The 20,470-nt window shown below is 48.8% G+C and overlaps 4 protein-coding genes across 4 annotated transcripts; 2 read left to right on the forward strand and 2 right to left on the reverse strand.

Moving 5' to 3' along the window:
* Nucleotides 1-7: 7 nt before the first annotated feature.
* pla2g7 (phospholipase A2, group VII (platelet-activating factor acetylhydrolase, plasma)) lies at nucleotides 8-7,884 on the reverse strand. Its single transcript, XM_086188696.1, has 11 exons — nucleotides 7,386-7,884; nucleotides 6,879-7,006; nucleotides 6,632-6,782; nucleotides 4,238-4,331; nucleotides 4,078-4,146; nucleotides 2,814-2,958; nucleotides 2,477-2,590; nucleotides 1,778-1,869; nucleotides 1,461-1,631; nucleotides 1,229-1,377; nucleotides 8-1,138 (listed from the first exon to the last, which is right to left on the reverse strand). The coding sequence occupies exons 1-11, from the start codon at nucleotides 7,447-7,449 to the stop codon at nucleotides 1,038-1,040; spliced, it is 1,278 nt and encodes a 425-aa protein (XP_086044822.1). The 5' UTR covers nucleotides 7,450-7,884; the 3' UTR covers nucleotides 8-1,037.
* Nucleotides 7,885-9,651: 1,767 nt separating this feature from the next.
* ints9 (integrator complex subunit 9) lies at nucleotides 9,652-16,063 on the forward strand. The gene is made up of 17 exons (XM_086190221.1): nucleotides 9,652-9,760; nucleotides 10,042-10,169; nucleotides 10,282-10,342; nucleotides 11,082-11,144; nucleotides 11,571-11,710; nucleotides 11,837-11,923; nucleotides 12,144-12,264; nucleotides 12,514-12,648; nucleotides 13,470-13,581; nucleotides 13,661-13,841; nucleotides 14,220-14,280; nucleotides 14,439-14,610; nucleotides 14,694-14,818; nucleotides 15,013-15,180; nucleotides 15,326-15,424; nucleotides 15,499-15,636; nucleotides 15,759-16,063. Exons 1-17 carry the CDS (start codon nucleotides 9,752-9,754, stop codon nucleotides 15,933-15,935), a joined length of 1,977 nt encoding a protein of 658 aa, XP_086046347.1. The 5' UTR covers nucleotides 9,652-9,751; the 3' UTR covers nucleotides 15,936-16,063.
* Nucleotides 16,064-16,380: 317 nt separating this feature from the next.
* On the reverse strand, nucleotides 16,381-18,966 carry glrx5 (glutaredoxin 5 homolog (S. cerevisiae)). Its single transcript, XM_086190225.1, has 2 exons — nucleotides 18,554-18,966; nucleotides 16,381-17,463 (listed from the first exon to the last, which is right to left on the reverse strand). The coding sequence occupies exons 1-2, from the start codon at nucleotides 18,840-18,842 to the stop codon at nucleotides 17,291-17,293; spliced, it is 462 nt and encodes a 153-aa protein (XP_086046351.1). The 5' UTR covers nucleotides 18,843-18,966; the 3' UTR covers nucleotides 16,381-17,290.
* prkrip1 (PRKR interacting protein 1) lies at nucleotides 18,195-20,437 on the forward strand. Its single transcript, XM_086190224.1, has 2 exons — nucleotides 18,195-19,206; nucleotides 19,355-20,437. The coding sequence occupies exon 2, from the start codon at nucleotides 19,681-19,683 to the stop codon at nucleotides 20,248-20,250; it is 570 nt and encodes a 189-aa protein (XP_086046350.1). The 5' UTR covers nucleotides 18,195-19,206; nucleotides 19,355-19,680; the 3' UTR covers nucleotides 20,251-20,437.
* The last annotated feature ends 33 nt before the right edge of the window (nucleotides 20,438-20,470 follow it).

Consider the following 20,470-nt stretch of genomic DNA (forward strand, 5'->3'; position numbering starts at 1 on the left):
CGTATACAAACCAGATTTATTGGATGTGTACACATTCAGGTATTTCAGACAGTCTGTGTATAAAAATGTTACATTGCATTGACCAGGATGAACAGAACTGTGAGTGAAGGCACATTGCTTCTTCATACATGTGGGGAGCTCTTGGTCTCAGATGTCTGTATCCTCTAAGTGCCTCTGAGTTACTGGTGTAATTGCATGATTCTACATTTAGTTATTAAGTAGACTGAAGTACAGGAGGCTTTTATCCACATTCCTGTGTCGACTCGTCATCACACAGCAGTCAGAGAAGCTTGTCGCTTGGCAGGTCATGTCAGACATAGAATAGCGGTATTTCAACACTACAGAGAATGGAGTCATCGGGGGCACCACTTGTCACAGTGGAAAGCTGCTCGTAGGTGTGCAACATTCTGGCCTCATGAAACAATCATTGGTACACTGAGGTTGTCAAGAGAATCATGTCTACTGACGAGGTAGAGATTAACGCTGAGACCTGAATCATAAGGGAACGTGACAACAATGCTTGTTTCTGCTGAGTGAAGCAAAGTATTTTCTCAACAGAATTAATGTTCATTGAGGTGCGCAGCATTTAATAAATCCGTTTGTCATGTTAATGAAGGCCTGAAAAAGAAGGATCTTGAACAGAGAAGGTAACTGTCAACATGCTGAGACATGCTAACGTAACAGTGAGGTTGTCTCAACCGTCCCAGAGGATCTTAAGGATCTAGTAAACTGATGGGCTCTCTACCAACGTTTCTCGTGGAGAATTTTGAACTAAATTCCAAGTCTGCATGAACTGGTTTTTTTCTTCCCGTGGAGAAACATTCCGATACAACCTTAATTTCTATGGGTTCTCTCGTGTGGCAGTTGATCGTTCAGGTGTGGCACAAAAACACAAGATATACCAAACGTCCATCATCCACTTTCAAACACATTTGCATAAATTAGCCTGCAGTACCGTCTTCACATGTTCCATGAGTCTCTGAGGGACTGTTGAGGACGTCCCAGGTATTCCAGCAGTGTGAGAGGCACAGTGCGGCTCAGATTGCAGCCTGAAGAACCGTTACATTCGTTCCTGGAATGAGGTTTTCATCTTCCCCGTCAATCAGGTGGTCCCACCGGTTGAAGTCCTTCTCCAAACCTGCAGAATCACAGACAGCTTGAAGCCCAATTTCAGCAGAGCACAGCGGGTCTATTCAGGAGATGCCAGCACTTGTAATGCTCCTCCTACCAAGATGCTGCTGCAGGAAGGCTAACGTGGCCTTGTTGCAGAGGTCTATGGCCACTTCTGGGTCTATCTCTCCCTTCAGCTTCATCAGCTTGCCAATCCAGTTGCCCGTCAGGAAGGTGAAGTCGGGGAAACTCTGGTGGACTGCACCTCTGAGGGGATCACAAGAAACGATCTGTGTTCTGTCCCAATGGGGTAATTTTGTGTGTGTGTGTGTTCATTCTACTGGAGGTACCTGATGGTGATCATTTTCCTCTGGACGTCAGGACAGAACATCTTCTTCATGTGGCTGATGTTTGCCGCCCACTGAAACTTCTCAGAGTTGATGAAAAAGATGGGCTGTCTCACTCGAGGAAAGATCTCGTCCTCGAGGGGGAACATCCAGGCGTCCAGGGCTACGCCACACCTGTCAGCAAAGAGGAACACTACTCAGGTCCACATCTACGAGGAATATGTGGTTTTTAAATGTTATTAATTACTGGAACAAGCTCAGGTGAGGGGTTAGCTTTCATCCTGAGAACCTTTGTGCGACCTGAACCTTCCACCACGTACTTGAATTTAGGTTCTTTGCACAGCGCTTCGATCACCGTCGCCCCCCCAAAGGAATGTCCCATTACTGCTACTCTGTTCAGATCCATGGAGTTCTGTTGGGCAGGACAGGAGGGACACGTTCACTACCACAAGCTCCCGGGGAGTTGACCTTGCAGACTTGACCTCTGGCTGAATCTGTTCATCTGAGACCTGAGTGATCTGATCGCTAGGGGACTGTTCTGGTGAATCTCATGTCCCTGCGTCGTATGCAAATGAATCACTGTCGTCCACAACGGATTCTCTAATCCTGGATTTTAGTTCCATTCCAGCCCAGGACCAACACATCCCAGTTGCACCTGGTCTGCAATTGTGGATTTTAACTGGGGATGGCCATTTTAGCCGTTAGCACACGAGTCTGCCTGCCCGGCCCTTAACGAGCCCGGATTTTCTGACTCAGTGACGTGTTCCTGGAAGAATGAATTGAATGACACGTGTGGTCAACCTGAAAATATGAACCAGTTAAACTCTTATCTGCTGGACATTCCTAAGTAAACAGCTCATCATGAGTCGTCATGCAGACTTCACCACATCATCCATTTAAACTAATGAGGGGAAAGGTCGGGAAGCCATAATTGAGACGGATCATGGTGTCGAGACCTGGATCCTGACACTAAACCCTTCATCCATGTTCTGTAATAACCCTCAACATGAGAACGTCACCTCCAGCATCTTCCAGTCAAACTGTGTTTGTAGAACATTCTGCACTGGGATTCCAGAGTTGATGTCCGTCAGTCGCCCCAGAGCCAGAACGCATTCATCGGCTCGCTGTTTCACCTGGGAAGGACACGGAAGAGCGACCACGCGTACATATCAAACACTGGCAGGTGGGACACACAGACAGAAGAGACTCAAGGAAGCAGGATGCGTGTGTCACTGCTGCCTGTTGCCACACAGCTTCGGTTCACGTGTTGTGAAATCCTTCACATCACCAGCATCGCCTGTGAGTCACTGAGTTCAGCGCCCAGCTTTGATTTCACTTTGACGTAACACTTCATACTTGCTTATTTCTGACGGGGAACTCGTTCTCTCCCGGCTGCAGCGGCCTGTAGTACATCCACTCCTTGGCCAGCTTGTCAGGACACGAGGCCTTCTCCGCCTCCATCTTCTCCCGAAAAAAGAAGGTAGCCGAGGCGGACAGGTCCCTGCATGAAGAGGATAGAGTCATTCTCCAGATGTGGGGGTGAAGTACAGAACAGGTCACGTGCATGGGTCTGACTCTTGACCCACGTGGAAGCTTTTCCCTAAGTCAGGAACTTAAACCTGAAACGCTACAAGGAAATACTGTGAAATTACAAATACAAAGGGTTTGTTTTTGTGTGCTTCAGTGGCTCAAGTCTGATTTACAGGAAAAAATATCCACAAATATTAAGAAGGAACAGTTTTCTCTTAGATACGGTCTTGACTTGAGCTCCTACTGGCCTCGTCTGCAGGTCCTGTGGAGGCACCAGAATCAGCTGGTTTAACAGGGTGCCACAGTGGGGGAACCTGAGTTCTGATCAGTTTGGGCTCCAGTAGAAGCAACAGAAGACAAGCTAGCACTCATTGGTTTCATTATTTCAACGTGAGCTTGTTTATATGATGACTGACAAAATATTCTCCTGGAACATTTAAGAAGTCCTGGAGATGCCAGGAAAGAAGAGTTTTGCACGTGAGGATTCTACACTTGCTTGCAGTTTGATCGTTAATCTTGTATGAATCTGGCTTTTCTCCCGTTTATTAAAATAGTGCCCATCTCCATTCCACACACATACACACACACACCTGAGCAGCTAATCTGAAGGTTGTAACTCGCTATGGCAGCTCACTGCAGCTGGTAACCAACGCTGTGGCGGAGGAGAGCGTGTTGAAGGTCTGAGTGAGCTCAGGACGCAGCAGCGTTGGCGTCTTCAGCTACGAAGCAGCAGGTGAATTAGCTCAACTCTGCAGCTGTAACCTTTAACCTGCAGCTGAACTTTACAAGAGCGCCACTTGGATCCACACGGGTGACGACCATGTGTGTCCATTCACCTCCATACGGTCCTCTTTGCTCTAGACTGAATAGAAATGTGATGAGCTGGCGGTTCTATTGTCTGCACGCGCTTTTCATCAGACTGCCGCTTATCCATGGAGACCAACCTCTGGTATTGTTTCTCCAGGAAAACACAAATAGAGTTTCCTCCAACTGAAATGTTTGAGCTTTGATTCGTTGTGTTCTGAACGTGATGTGAGTGACGTCTGCTTGGACTGTGGCTCCCAGCTCCCGGCCTGAAGTAATCGATTACCTGTGTTCCACTGAAGCCACGATGAAGCCCCGAGAGGCCAGCTCTGCACAGATGGCTGAGTACAAAGTCCTGGCAAAGACAAAAGGAGACACACAGTGAGTGTGCGCGCGTGCCGTGTAAATACAAAGGCAGTACTAGAACTGTGTGTGGGGGGACACACCTGAAGGCTCCCAGGCCGTGGGAGAAGATCACGATGGGACATTTCCCATTCGACTGAAAGGGAGCATCCAGGAAGGCTGGAATCTTGAAGGAGCCTGAGGGGTGGAGACCAGCAGGGTTAGAGCATCCAGAAGGGTTTTCTAGCTTCACGCCTGCTGCTGGCGTTCGAACGCTCCACCGCCGTGTGAAATACACACGATTACTAGAATTCAGTCAGTTATTCCTACCACAGAGGCCATGATGGCGTTGGCCCTTGAGAACAATGCTGACATATAAACAACAAAAACACGCTGCCACGGAACAACTCAGGTGCTTCAGACCAAAGCTGCCTCGGTTCGTTCACACTTGATGACGCACTTTTCATACAAAGGTAAAACAAAGTGCTTCACATCAGAACCCAAACGCACACATTTCTATATATTTTATTATTTTATATTATATCTCATTCAAACACCATCACTGGTCAGGAAACGAACTGCAGAACAACACCTGACAAACGGGTAGAAAATAAGATGATCAATAAAAATAGATGAGAGCACAAAGTGTTCTCATAAATAGGATGACGTGTAAATGAGCAGGTGGGAACATAGAATAAGAACCAAAGATATGATGATAAAACGGTAAAAGCAAGTTTCTAAACACTCAATAAGATCAACTTCAGTTCAAAGCTAGACTGAAAAGCGAGGTTTCAGTTTGCTTCCAAATCTCTCCACTCCCTGCCGCCCCGGTCTCGGGCTGATCCACCGCCGTGGAGCGCAGTAAACCTGCTTGTTGTCAGACGGCCATCTTCAGCGCTCCGCCAGCAGCACTATTGGGTGTCGGGGGCGATTGCTGCTGAAGGACTCGTACTGAGGGAACAGAGATCCACGTCAGATCACTGCGCCCAGTCAAGAAAGTAGTTCCGGCTACTTTTGACAAAGGTCCGGGAAGGCTTGTGGCCCACTACCATTCACTGTGCTAAGCTAACTAGTGAGAGTCTCAGCGAATGCAGCACGGAGGAGGGAAGGTTCTCTGTCCCTTTAAATCAATAAACACTACGACTGAGTTCTGACCCAGGGCCCAGCCCGCCTCGGACCGGTGATGGAGTGACCTCGGCTGACATCATCACTTGTTCTCCAGTAACCAGCAGGGTTAGCGCTGCTGTGGCGCCGTCTGGCGGCTCTGGGACATTTTCTTACTTTTGGAGTTTGTCTTTGATTTTCATTTGAACATTGACGTTTTCTCAAGTTTGGTTCTGGATTGGCGGGAGGATAGTTGGGCTGATTAGATCGACTTCCATCCGACAGTGGGTGGGGACCAACCCCTATTTTAGAACACAGGAGAGAACCACCCTGCAGTCTAAGAACTCACTGATTTCTCTAAGAACAAATACTCGAGGGAACCAAGCGTTCCTGTAGCCGGATACTTAAAACCACACTTTACTACCAAAGTACTTTCTTATGATATTTCCCTCAAGTACCAAAGTACTTTATGATATTTCCCTCAAGTACCAAAGCACTTTCTTATGATATTTCCCTCAAGTACCAAAGTACTTTCTTATGATATTTCCCTCAAGTACCAAAGTACTTTCTTATGATATTTCCCTCAAGTACCAAAGTACTTTATGATATTTCCCTCAAGTACCAAAGCACTTTCTTATGATATTTCCCTCAAGTACCAAAGTACTTTATGATATTTCCCTCAAGTACCAAAGCACTTTCTTATGATATTTCCCTCAAGTACCAAAGTACTTTCTTATGATATTTCCCTCAAGTACCAAAGTACTTCCTTATGATATTTCCCTCAAGTACCAAAGTACTTCCTTATGATATTTCCCTCAAGTACCAAAGTACTTTATGATATTTCCCTCAAGTACCAAAGTACTTTCTTATGATATTTCCCTCAAGTACCAAAGTACTTTCTTATGATATTTCCCTCAAGTACCAAAGTACTTCCTTATGATATTTCCCTCAAGTACCAAAGTACTTTCTTATGATATTTCCCTCAAGTACCAAAGTACTTCCGTGAGTGTTTCTAAAAAGTTCTTTTAAAGGAGAACCGTGCCAGCCTCTTCAAGACCTCCTCTGCTGGACTCCAGTGGATGAACGAGGAGGAGAGACTGAAGCCCTTTAATTACACGCATCTGTCTGATTGGAGTTGGTAGATTTGTTCTGTTAATTCCTCCCCTCTGATTCTGTTTGATCTGCAGAGGCCAGTTCGACTCCTACAGAAGTTAATAGATTGATGTGAGTGAAGTGTAACCACGGTAACTGAGGCGCTCATGTGCTGTGCAATGGCAGAAACGAGCTTAGAGGATTTCAGAAACTCTCCTGAGTGACGTCCACCACCGACGAAAGGTTTGCCCCGAGGTCCATCATCCTACCCTGGTGTTCAAGTGCTGTGAGAGAGCATTTACCAAAGAGGTGGTTGAATATTCTTTCACTGAGGGTCCGGTTGATCTTCATGAAGTCAGCCAGACCATTAAAGTACTCTCTGCACGGAACCCAGTCGGGTTTCTCTGCTTGTTCGGTCTCCTGGCAGGGATAGTAGAGGCGGAAGAAGCTGCCCTGTTGGTTCAGTTCAACAGTCGGTTATTTACTGTTCCTCTAAGCCCAGACTCACTCACGGTCCGGCCCACTGTACCCGAGGATTTCCCTCCTCACCTGCACAGTGTGATCCATCATCAGGTCGGTGCATCCCACAGCGCTGGAGCCCTTGGCAGGAGGGATACCCAGGTTGTTACTGCAGGTGTTTCCCATGGCGAAGAAGCCCAGCTGGTACCTCCTCTGATCTGGGGAGTAAAGACATGGACACTTAGAACAAATTAGGTTTGGTTTAATAGCTCCTTCACATCCGAAGCATCAGAAACAAGGATAGAACAATGAGCACAAATACAACAGCATGGACAAAGAAAGACCAGCAAACTAACATTGAAGTTAAAAAAAAGAAAAACGTTATTTTGTTGGAGCGATGACCGGGATTGTGATGGTTAAAACTCAACTTCTTCACTATTCCAAAGGTTTTTAATGGCAGCAGACAGAGAGGCTGAAGTGTGGCCGAGCTCGAGCGACTTCATGTCGAATAGGAGCGTTGGTTGTTGTTCTCCAGGACGGCTCGGACTGCTGGTGACGGCAGTCTGAACGAGTTGAGGTGTAACTTTTCAAACCTACCTGTCCTCGTCCACCCGTAAATCTTCTTGACTAACAACTGGACAAATCCTCCATGAGAAAACATAAGAGCTCCGTCGTTACTCCAGCGGGCGAGCCTCCTTCAGCTGTAGCCACCAAAATGTACGGAAAACACACAGGAACGAGTGTTGTAAAAGGATTCGGACGGTGTGCCGGAGGTAAAGAGCTACACTGCCAGACAAAGCTGACGGTTGTGTAACATGACAACTTGTTTGCCGTCTCGACTTCTTGTAGCGGCTGGTGTGAGTCACCGTTTGACCGCTCGCTGTGCGATCAGGAAAGTGCTAGCTAGTTAGCCAGCTAGCTAGGTGGCTAGTTAGCCTATGGCACAGGAGCAGCTCGCGGAGGGTGGAGAGTCACTCGACTGTAAGACTACGTCATGTTTGTATCGGTCACATACACACAGAATCACCAGCGCACAGCATTGATCGTTACATTTTCAGTTTAGATAGCTTGACATTTTGCTACCAGGAAAATACGTCCAGGCATGCGTGCTGCGACGACTCTGATTGGCTAGCAGGTCATGTGACGACGACAATCGCTGTGACGAGAGGCCTCAGACAGTTGTGTTCCGGAGGGAAGCAGAAAAATGTGTCTGTTACTGGCTCCAATGAACTAAAATAACACACGGTCTTGCTGTGTCATGTACCTGCTTATTTGAGAATTTACCTTCAAGCAGAGGACCAAAAACTTTTGTATATACACGTATATACTTGTATACACCTATATGTACATACATGTATGTACATACATGTATGTACATATATGTGTATATATACACCCACACACAGAGTTTTGCACATACATATGAATGTAAAATACAGAGCAGATCATGGAACTCCTCGGTGCAGCGTTGTGACCTACGATGTGTTGGCTTTGTGATGCAGGTGGTAGAGCAGAGGTCACTCACCTGGGGATTGAAGTTCCTGTAGAGAGGAGAGAGGCTGTGGTGTTGAAGGTCTACATGCAGCAGGTGCTAAGATGAGGGAGCCCTCAGAGCAGCACTTCTCACTTTCTGGGAGTTTCATTTCAAATTCAAGGACCTTTATCAGTGTGTGAACAACACAGGATCAACATAAACGTGAATAAGAATGTGTTGAAAGATAAATGCGTAGAAATAAAGAGATCCTGGGTTCATGAGTAAGGCAACTGATGGTTATCTCTCTTGCTTTATCAGACGCGTGACTACTTTTGAGGGTCGAGTGTAAGGAGAAGATGCAACTGACTCGGATATAAACAGGTGGTGAGAGTTACTCCTGTGAGCTGCCTCAGACAAGGCTGACGAAGTAGGAAACTAAGGATGCCCTGGAGACACAACCCCTCCCACCACGCGTGTTGATGGCGTGGAGGCCTGATGAGATCAGAGCTGTTCTCTGACCTGAGAACTTCCAGGTGACAGTGAGGATCCTTCAGTCCAGCAGACAGCAGCTCCACTCCTGAATCCTCCAGCAGGTTCAGGCTCAGGTCCAGTTGTCTGAGACTGGAGGACTGAGAGCTGAGAACTGAAGACAGAACTGCACAGCTTCTCTTTGAGAGCTGACAGTCCACCAGCCTGAAGGAGAAATGGACACATTTGAAAACATGGTGTCAAGACTCAACTAATCAATGATGACATCTGTTCTCATGTTCTGGTTCATGATCAGGTGTTTCACAGCATCAAAGCCATACTTCAAGTATGCATAAATACGTATAATAAACGGACCAAGGGGCAGTGCTTGGGTCTCATCAGAGGAAAACAGAGAGGAGGAAATCCCTAAAGACGCTTGTCTCCCCTCTGTAGAGGCATTCTGTGTCAGGTGGTAAACGGCACAACTTTAATGAAAAACCTAAAGCTGCACTGTTCCATGGTTAAAAAAAATCAACCTAAAAGGCTTTTGTTGTCATCACATGGCCAGTCAGATAAAATCAGTGACACAAATGTGGCGAGCTGTTTCCTGTGATCATGTACTCAAGAAATTTCAATTAATGTCAATAAATTTCAATAAATGAATGCATCATTTTATTGTGTTTTGGAGAATGGCTAGCTTGTAAAAAGCCTCATGTTCTTTTTTGGTAAAGCAGAATATGAATTTATGACTTAAATGATTAGGTCAAGTTTATAAACGTGATAAAATAAATTATTTGTTCAATACAATCCATCTTCACACATCAGGCCCAGCAAGGTGCTTGCAGACGCGGGCTGCCGCCAGGAGGAGGACCGCGGTGGCACTCCTGCACGGTAGGTGGCGCTGTGTCCCCTCCATCTCCTCTTAGGAATCGCCAAACGGAAGAAGAAAACTGGCAGGATGATGTGTTAGCGAACACCCCCACCCCATAACCTAATTTATCAGCTATTGTTTGTGTTTAAGATGAAGTTGGTAAGTAAGCTGGTTGTTCCTACAATTAACGTGCAGGCAGTAAAGTTTCTGGGGACAGAAGCGTGTGTAGAGCCGTCCGTCACCGCTAACGATAGCTAGCTCTGTTAGCTTAGTCTGGACACTGATGGGACGTCTGTTAGCGGTGCAGTCTTCTCTGAGCAGTGAGGCTACATCGATCACATTGCATGTAACTCAGCAACTATGGAGTCCCCTGTCCACTCTGAGTCTGCGCCTTTGGTGGCTGACACCGTCTCTCACAGATGTCTCCGTGTCTCTGTCAGTATTGCCTGTCCGGTCATCCTACGCTGCCTTGCAATGTTCTCAAGTTTAAGTCCACCACGATCATGCTGGACTGTGGACTGGACACCACCTCTGTCCTCCACTTCTTACCGCTGCCGCTGGTGCACAGGTCAGTGACTGCGTTCATCACTCACTCACTCACTCACTCACTCACTCATTCATTCATTCATTCACTCACTCGCTCTGAATCATGGAGTTCTCTTTGTCGTTGTCCCCTGCAGTCCGAGGCTCTCCAAGCTTCCTGGCTGGGTCTCCAAAGACGGAACGTTAAATTTGGAAAAGGTTTGAGAAACATGTTCATATTCCCTCTGTGAGATCAGCCCACCCCGTATGTTCAGTGTTTCCAGGCATTTCATGACATCAGATGCTGTTGTTACTCTTCTTCTTCTTCTTCTTGGCTCTTCTTATGGCTGCCTCCGCTGACCTCTGACCTCCAGTGTTTTATAACGCCAGACGCCTCACGGTTTTGTAGCTGTTTCTTATGTCACACTTGTGTTTTTAGTGTAATTTGTTTTTTTTTTGCACAGTGAAAAAGTGTTTTGAGGGTTGTTGGTGCTTCTGTGTTATTGTCGGTATACCAGCTGCTGATTCCAGGTGACTTCTCCATGTGGGGTGAAAGCAGCCTCTGGAGGCTTCATTAACGGAGCTGTTTTATTATCTCTTGATGAGCTGGAATGTCTGTTTTTAGTTTGATTCCCATATTGAGTCCTGATCAGATTTTTATTGATTAAAAGAGCATTTTATCGGCTACTGTGAGCCCAGTGTCAGCACACAGTAGGTGTGGTTCGCATGCCTGCTTGTCTGCTCCTCTTCAGCAGCAGAGACGCATCATCAGTTTGCAGTGAGCAACAGTCACAAAAACACGCCAGCGCTGACAAAAGCAATTTAGAAGCTTGACGTCATGCAATGTTTATCAGCTGAGTCATGATGGCGGTACTCTCAGGATTCCAGCTCTCGATTCATTTCCCTGCAACACATCTCGTGATAAAAGACGACACAAACCAACTCTCTGTCTCTCCAGGAGCTGAAGGATTGTGCAGGAAGAGTGTTTGTGGACTCACAGCCGGAGTTCTGTCTCCCTGAGGTAGTAACGCACACTGTACCTTTTGAAAATGGCAGCATTTGGTTTGTGGCCATTAGAGCAGCGACAATAAATCCCATAGTCAATCAAAAGAAAGCGATTTGGCAATCACTCAGCTGTTAGAGTTTGACGATCCCAGACTCCAAAATATCAGGATTTTCTGCTTTCTTCATCATTAATGACATCAAATCTCGTGGTTCTGAGTGTCGGGTGGGCAGCACAGATGCTGATGAGCATTTCAAACCTCTGTGACCTTCTAAAGTCTCTAAGTCATTGATTCAACGTGAAAATACTCATCATTCTCAGCTGTTTTGGCTACGTCGGTCCTCTCATCACTGTTAGTGATGACAGATACTTCCACAATCTGTACTGAAAACATTATGAAGTCAGAATGGGTTGCTGAGAATGCCGGCATCACGTTCACCACAGAGAGAACTGCTGGATCTGTCCACCATCGATGTCGTCCTGATCTCCAACTACCACTGCATGATGGCGCTGCCCTACATCACGGAGCACACTGGCTTCACCGGGACGGTGTACGCCACAGAGCCCACCCTGCAGATCGGCAGGTGAGCAGACATGGGGACCACCCTTCCACCCCTTAGAGAAGGATCGCCATGACGTTTTAACTCTGTACGTCCCCTCTTGGTTGTGCCTGAACCTCGGACACAGATCCTCTTCCTCTCTGTCCTCAGGCTGCTGATGGAGGAGCTGGTGAACTTCATGGAGAGAGTTCCTAAAGCCCAATCTGCCACTTGCTGGAAGAATAAGGAAATACAAAGGTGCGCACGCTCTTCTAGACAGAATGAATGATAGGAGGGGCCAAGTACAAGTAGTCTGGCTTGTTTAGGACAACATCTGTCTTTGTAAAATCTAGAGATTATTTGATTCCGTCTGCGTTCTGCCTGTTGGTTCTGATTCACTTCCAACCGTGAAGTGCTGCTGTCTTTCTTGCTGTTCTTTGTGTTCAGTCTGATTGAATAAGTCAGTGTGTCATGTCAGGATGCTCCCGGGACCCCTGAAGGATGCCGGGGACGTGTGGACGTGGAAGCGATGCTACGGTATGCAGGAGGTCAACTCTGCCCTCAGTCGAGTGCAGCTTGTGGGTTATTCACAGAAAGTGGTAAGAACTTCTTCTGTCAGTGATGCAAGTCTTCCTTTCAACAGTGTCTCCACCCAGTTTGTTATGTAGAAAAGGATATTTGAAAAGAAGTCTGGAGAGAATTGGTGTAATTTTCTAAGAGATCATGAAACCTCACCATTAACAGAAAGAACTTGTTATTTTAATTTTCCCTGCCACGTGATGTCAGTGTTTATCTCAGATCAATGGTGTGTTGTTGGTTCAAGTAGCTGCGACTGTATTTTCCCGCAGGAGTTGTTTGGAGCTGTTCAGATCTCCCCGTTAAGCTCTGGTTACTCGCTCGGGAGCTCCAACTGGATCATCCAGTCTCATCACGAGAAAGTGTCGTATGTGTCAGGCTCGTCCCTCCTCACCACGCACCCTCAGGTAGGCTTCCCGGTGGGACTCTGAGCTGCTGGCTCGTGTTTGGGCTTCCACGCTGTTGAGTTTCTGGAGGAAATGGAGTCTCCAGCACACAGACTTCCAGAGTGGCTGATGTTGTTTGAGTGTTCCATGATGTTACGCCAGTCTGATGTCCTGAATGGTCTACATAGTGCAGGAGGTCCCCCACTTTCTCCCTTCAAGGACCAAAGCTGGAACTTCATGTGGGGCTGTGGGCCAGAACCAAACACAGGGTGCTGTTCAAATGCTCTTCATCTGTCCCCCACTGTCTTCACCGCTCCGTCCTTCCCCTTGAGCCCCACGAGTGTCCTGTGCTGTCACTTGATCTTAAAAAAGATGAAACATTCTACATATTTTTACGTCACAAAATCAAACAGAATAAACAAGGATATCCAATTCATTTATTTATTTTTTTACATCTGCTGAGCCAAATTTGGCCCACGGACCCCATGTTGGACAGCCCATCATGCAGCGTACTCATTAGGGTCTCGTCTTTATCTGTGTGCTGAGGAGTTCCACAGAGACGCTCAGTAGGACGCTTGGCGTTCTCCAGCTGACGCTGACATCATACCTCAGACACGAGCAGCTGCTCTGCAGGAACATTGATGGTTTTAAGTGCAGGATCAATGACACATCTTTGATTTATTGGGTTTATGTGTAATGGGGGGGGGGGGCACAGTGTTCCAGTTTCTGTGTGCCTGATGACATCAGAAGTGTTTGGATGTGAAAACACTGACATGCTGGTGTTAAAAACTGTCTCTCAGTCTCTCCCGCTCTGCCACCTTTCTCATCCTCTCGTCCTCCAGCCGATGGACCAGAGCTCTCTGAAGAACAGCGATGTTCTGATCCTGACGGGCCTCACCCAGATGCCCACCGCCAACCCAGATGGCATGCTGGGAGAATTCTGCAGCAACCTGGGTGGGTTGACTCCAGCCCGTCAGCGAGGCTCGACCCTCATCGTGTTCTGAAAGTCTCCGTGTTTTCCGTGTTTCTGCAGCCATGACGATTCGCGCAGGCGGGAATGTGCTGGTGCCGTGCTACTCGTCAGGGGTGATCTACGACTTGCTGGAGTGCCTGTACCAGTTCATCGAGAGCGCCAACCTGGGGACCACGCCCTTCTACTTCATCTCACCTGTGGCCAACAGCTCCCTAGAGTTCTCCCAGATCTTTGCTGAATGGTGAGCAGCCGTTGAGAAAGGAAAATAACAGGTTTGATGGAGGATCAGACAAAAGGTTGAAACATGATGAGCAAATGTCACATGTCTTATGTGACTTTTATGGTTGTAACGGAGCACTTTCAGAAACATGCATCGTCGTTTCTGTGACCTGGTAACAGAGCAGCAGCGCCTGAACCACCAGCTGCTGGTCCTAACTCTGTCAACGCGCTCATCCTGTTTCTGCCATGTTTGTCTGACCAATTCTCTCCCAAAATGTGGCAAATAGATGATTTTTGGACTTGAGGTAATGTTTGGGAAATACAGAAAAAAATATCCGATTTTCAAATGGTTACGTGTGTTTTTCGGTATTTCCAGAATCCAAGTTTTCTGTCATTCCAGGCTTTGTCACAACAAGCAGTCAAAGGTGTATCTACCTGAGCCTCCATTCCCCCACGCCGAGGTGAGACCCGCACATCCTCGCCTCCTCTCTGTTCTCCAGAGATGCTGCACAGCAGGAAATCGGGAATTTGTTCTCAAACTGGCAGATGGCGATCATTTAGTAGGGTCGCCACGGTAACCGGATAGTCCATGTAGCAACATCATGTGTTCCTGTTTCAGCTGATCCAGACCAACAAGTTGAAGCACTACCCCAGCATCCACGGGGACTTCAGCAGCGAGTTCCGCCAGCCGTGTGTGGTGTTCACCGGCCACCCGTCTCTGCGCTTCGGAGACGTGGTTCACTTCATGGAGCTGTGGGGCAAATCCAGCCTCAACACCATCATCTTTACTGGTGAGGGGTGGAGCCTGTTAAACCCCACCTGAGGCCTGATGGGAAACTAAGCCATCCTGTTGTTGTGTTCTTCACCCCACCAGAACCAGACTTCTCCTATCTGGACGCTCTGGCTCCCTACCAGCCGCTGGCTATGAAGTGTGTTTACTGTCCCATCGACACGCGGCTCAACTTCCACCAGGTGTCAAAGCTGCTGAAGGAAGTCCAGGTACCATAACCCTTGACCTTGTAGTCTAAAGAAAGAACAAGCCTGATGCTCTCCTACTGTAATTTTGTAGTCACACTGTACCTGCAGGCGTGTGACCCCAGTGCTGCCCCGCTCTGGGGAAGCAGAATCAGCCTGACGCAGCACCTTCAGCCTATGAGGCTCACTGACGTTGACCCGTGTCTCCTCTCCTGCAGCCCCTCCATGTGGTGTGTCCAGAGCAGTACACGCAGCCGCCGCTGACCCAGTCCCACCGCTCAGATCTGATGCTGGAGCTGCAGCCCCCTCCCATGCCCTACAGGCGCTGCTCCGTACTCAACCTGCCCTTCAGACGCCGCTACGAACGGGTCTACATCCTGCCAGAGGTGAGGCGCCACAGCAGCTGGAAGTCTTTCAGGTGTGAAATAAATCAGGCCTGAAGGAAGCCGGCAGTGAGAATCAGAGACGGTGACACATGGTGCTGAGCGATATGGTGGAGAAATTAGCATCATGTGCCCTTTCTGTTGCTAGCTGGCCAACTCCCTGGTGCCCTCGGAACTCAAACCCGGCGTCTCCGTGGCAACCGTGTCGGCCGTGCTGCACTCCAAAGACAACAAACACACGCTTCAGGTGCGTCAGTACAGACATCCACAACACGAGGTCAGAAGCACCACAAACCAATCACTGACTGTCTTTGTTTCCAGTCGGTGCCTAAACCGCCTCCAGCACCTCCCAGCAAGAAGAGGAAGCGGGTGATGGAGGAACCCCCGGTGTTGCCGGCCCCTAAACCCCTGCTGAGTGGAGCTGTGCCCTTGGAGGCTTTCCTCACCACGCTGCAGAAGGTCAGCACCGCAGTTTGTGGTCTGAAGTGCCACTCCCAGGCTAAGATTCCCACTGTTTTCCTGCCTGACGGCTGCGTGAGGACGTCAGGAAAGGGCTGACGTGTGCGTGTCTCATCCTGCAGCACGGCATCACTGAGGTGAAAGTGGAGGAGACGGCGGACGGACACATTCTGCACCTGCAGGCAGAGGACACTCTGATCCAGCTGGAGGAGGACGGGACCCACATCGTCTGTGACAACAACGAGCCGCTGCGCACCACGCTGAGGGACCTGGTGCTGCGCTTCCTGCAGAAGCTCTGACCCCCGCCCCGCATCCTCACAGGTCTCCCACTATCAGCACCAACACTGTACATTTATAGCAGCTTTGCTCTGTTCTGTTTTGTAAAATAGTTTTATATTAAAAGACTTCAACGTATTTGGAAGTCTTTATTTGATCGTGACATCGATAGAGAAAACTGAACACATTTAAGTGGAAAAACAAACCAGGTGTGAATCTGAGTTTACGACCCTTCAACACGAGGTCTATCCTGACCTGTGAGAACACTGGGATCACCCTGGTAGGTTCTGTTCAGGACCGTTCAGGTGCTCACGTTGTTCTAGCACCCTCAGACATTTGCACCAAGGGTAAACGGTTCCCCCGTGTTTGCCTCTGGCAGTCAGCAGTGAGGCTCCAGCAGGGACCAGGGTTGGTGCCACAGCTGCTACAAGTGTGCATGGAAAGAGCAGACAAACACATCAGGCCAGATGTCTGTCAAAATATTTAATTGGTACAGGGTTCACATGCAGCTAAAATATACTTCATTCTAGAATATCTTACAGTGTACTACGTGACCATCGCTGCAGACCACAAACACAGATGACAAATGGCAGCGATTCTTAGGCTCAGTGAGAAAATAAAGAGAAATCAACACCTTCCCCCTCCACTGACAGACCTGCTGTCCATCAGGAGCTACCAGGGCGTATTTGTTACGTTTCAGCGGATTTTCACAATAAAACAGAGGGAGCACGTGTTGGGTGGTTCAGGGCAGAACCGGAACCTGTCAGACGCTGCTGTTGGGTCCTAACTGGCGGCGCGTGAGTGTAACATGGTTTGCAGAAGTCTCGCCAAACAAGATCGGCTTAATTTAATACATAACATTTTCACGCCAGGACTCTCCCTTCGAGGGCCAGGGGTGTGAGGACATCGAAGTGACTCAGCAATAAAACAAAGATGGAAAAGTGTTGCTGCGGCCTGGACCTGAGCGCAGGTGGCTGGGGGAGGGGCTAAAAACAGGAGCAGCTTTGGTGAACTGAAGCGTGGCTGCTAACATCAGGGAGACTTCAGTCGTTGCTCTCATGCTAACCCAGCCTGGAACCATGAACGCATCCGACCCAGAAATGTGGCTCCTAGTTTGAATGTTAATTTGGTAAAACGCTTGCGTGTCCTCGCCGTTCTGGTTTAGTTTGGTCAAGAGACGATGCGCTTTGCTAGCTGGTCGGCTTCATACCTTCGTCTAATGAGCGACTGCTACTGGACAGATCTGAGAGCGCAAATCTCCGCCCTCTTCAGTAAGCGTGTGGTGAGTTAGACGCAGCAGATCCAGGTCAGGGGGGGCGGTGGTCGGCTCCGCCCAGGTCTGTGGTGATCATCGTGTCCTCTGTTTCGTTTAAAAGTGTCACTTGGATTCTTTCTCAACGTCCAGCAGCGCCGAGTTGATGCCAAGCTTCTTCAGTTCCTCCACCAGATCTCCGTTCTGGTGCATCTGCAGCAGGATGTCGCACCCCCCCACGAACTCGCCGTTGAAGTAGACCTGAGGGATCGTCGGCCAGTTGGAGAAGTCCTTGACTCCTGAAAAGGGAAGAAGACGGGAATTAAAACCAGAACACTCCGCCTTTCTGGCTATAGTCTGATACCCGCACGCAGCCCTTCCAGGACTGTTCCAGCACTTTCCATGGAACTGAATCCACGTGTGAATGAGAACCAGAATAGATTTCCCTGTAAATCCGGTTCTCTTTCCCACCTAAATATCCAGGAAGAAGAGTTGGGAGGACCGATGAGAACAGGATCGTTACTGCGCGTGTGAACAGGGAAAGTAAGACGTGGGTCCACCGTTTCAGTTGAGCTCATCCTTGTTCTAAAATAGCGACCACCAGCTGTTCTCCAGGATGTGGTCCGTGGTCGAGGGCCAGAAATACTATCAGCTATGAGCTGTGGCCAATTCTTCAAAGGGGCGGAGCTAATGTGCCGCAGACACACACCTGAGATCATCACACCAAAATTCAGGTGAAGCACTTCAGCAGGAAGCACAGGTGTGTGCAGCTCCGCCTCCTGCCCTGTAGTGTCTTTTCACAGATGGTTGATTGACAGATACAAGAGGTGAACAGTGGACGAGGAGGACTTAAAACACCCGTCAGGCTTTGCTTCCCTTGTGTAAGAATAAACAACCTCAGTGTGCCAGAACAAATGTGAGTGAGCGCCAGAAACCTGGACACACACACACACACACACACCCTCACCGGTCCAGCATCAGTCACATTCATCCGGGAGGAACTTCAACAGTTACCGAGCCCCAGCGACCTGTTTACCGAGCTGACGATGACTCACATGCTGACGTCACGAGTGTCCGCTGACTACATGTCATAACAGTCCTGATGCAACGATACAAAACATTTCCTTCTTCCTCCGCGCGTCTTGCTTCTACCGGCACGGCGACACCACTGCTGGAAGCCCCGGCTCTTCCCTTCTAACGGCCCGCCGCGGAGCCGCACCCTGAGCGCCTGCAAGCCGCTGATAAACTCGCAGGGACGATAAGTCGCATTCGGGGGAGTCCCGGTCCCCGCAGAAGTAAAAATACATAAACTTCATATATTACGTGGTACTGTCAGAGCTCGAAAGCACTTGTGGCTAGCTCGGTACCAGTCGGTTTCCCGATGCTGACCTTGTCTGAGCTCCTGGTCCTCTAGCACGTTGTAGGCGGCGTAGTCGTCCACTCCGTGCATCCGGAGGATCTGGACCACCGCGTTACTGAAGCCGCACATGGGCTGCGCCGGCGTCCCCTTCATGAAGACCACCACTTTGTCCTTCTTCACCATGTCGCCAAGGTCCTTCTGGGGGCCCGCCGCCGCGCACAGGAGCCGGGCCGAGGCCGTCGTCCACGGACGTGCCGCGGCTCCCCGGGGCAGGAAGAACCGCAGTCCCCGGGCGGTGTAGCTGATGACGCTGGTCATGGTCTCAAGAGGGTTCTGGTCTAGAACGTCGAGGGAACCTCACGGGAAACGAACTGCTAAGTTTCAACTGTTTGACCGGAATCGACGAACACACGTAACGCCGGGAGGAAGGGGCGGGGCTTGGACGGCCATTGGACCGCCGCTCTAAACGAACTACCCTCTGATTGGCTGTCTGACGGAAAAGTCACGTTGTTTGCGTCAGTTACTCAAGAAAAGACCCTGTCCCCATTTATGGTATTATTTATATTTTGGTATTAGAAAACAAACAAACAAACAAAACAGGGCGTGGCCAGAGGAGACACTGCCTCTGTAAAGGCGTTGAGTTCTACTGGATAAAGATGTGAAATATCCAAGTGGAAGATGTGTAAGTGAAAAATAGAAACTGCCGAACAAAAATAGTGCTAAGGTTACAGAAGAAGTTCCAGCCAAAATTCATCTCAAGTAAAAGTATTTGATGTGGAGTAAACTTTATGTGTCACACTCAGAAGTGTCCACTCTCCATGTTTGTCCAGCCTGACTCAGACCTCTACTGGCAAGCCGTCAACGACCGCCACCTCTTTTCTTCAATTAACTTTTAACTGATGAGTTTGCAAATGTGGCGAGCATAAATACCGCCGAAGAGGATCGTAACACGTGAATACCGAAGTACAGTAGTGAGTAAAACTCCAAATATTCATGTTAATATCAATATTAGTATGAATAGTGACATTTAATGCTACAAAACAGCACAGTAGGTGGCGGGAATTTGCCTTGGCGCTCGACAACCACTATAAAAAAGGAAGGGAAGAAGAACACTTCCGGTGTGAACACACCGAAGAAGAAGACAAAGCTGTGAAAAATGGCGGCGCACGCAGAGAAGAACAACAAGGCGCCCAAAGTAGGAGCGAAGGAGGGTCAACCGTTAATAATCGCTAAAAGTGCGGCGGAGGAACAGCGGCTGAAGCTGGAGCGGCTGATGCGGAACCCGGAGAAACCTGCTCCCATCCCGGACCGGCAGAAGGAGTGGAACCCGCGGGCCCCGCCGGAGTTCGTCAGGGATGTGATGGGCTCCAGCGCCGGTGCAGGGAGCGGGGAGTTCCACGTTTATCGCCACCTACGACGCAGAGAGTACCAGAGACAAGACTTCCTGGACAAGTTGTCCGAGAAGCAGAAAAAAGAGCAGGAATATCTGGACAAAGTGGAGCAAAACAAACTAGAGGCGGAGGAGAGGACGACCAGGCGGCGGAGGAAGCGGGACAAGCTGAAGCAGAAGAAGCTGATGGCTAAGAAAGCTAAGCTAGAGGCTAAAAACAAGAAGGACGGTGACGCCGAGCATAGCTCAGCTAGCAGCGAGGAGGAGGAGGAGGAGGAGGAGAGGGAGGCCGATGATGACGCCGAGGCTCCCAGCTTCATCATGGGGCGGAAGTAGCTCGGGTCCCGGGCGGTGACTGGTTCTGATGGTCCTGGTCGGACCCAGCAGAGAAGGGACGTGTCCTCATGTTGTTGTTGTTGTTCCTGCTGCCTCTGTGCTGTTGAGGGCTTGAATGGTTTTGGACTGTTTGAATTGTTTGTATGCACCTTTATACATATCTTAATTAAAAAACCAAACTAGACTATTCGGAGCCACTGAAGTGTTTCAGTCGTGCAAA

Source organism: Aulostomus chinensis, chromosome 20 (assembly GCF_037954235.1).
Source record: "Aulostomus chinensis isolate RoL2024-O1b breed Wild chromosome 20, RoL_Achi_v1.0, whole genome shotgun sequence".
Lineage (NCBI taxonomy): Eukaryota > Metazoa > Chordata > Actinopteri > Syngnathiformes > Aulostomidae > Aulostomus > Aulostomus chinensis.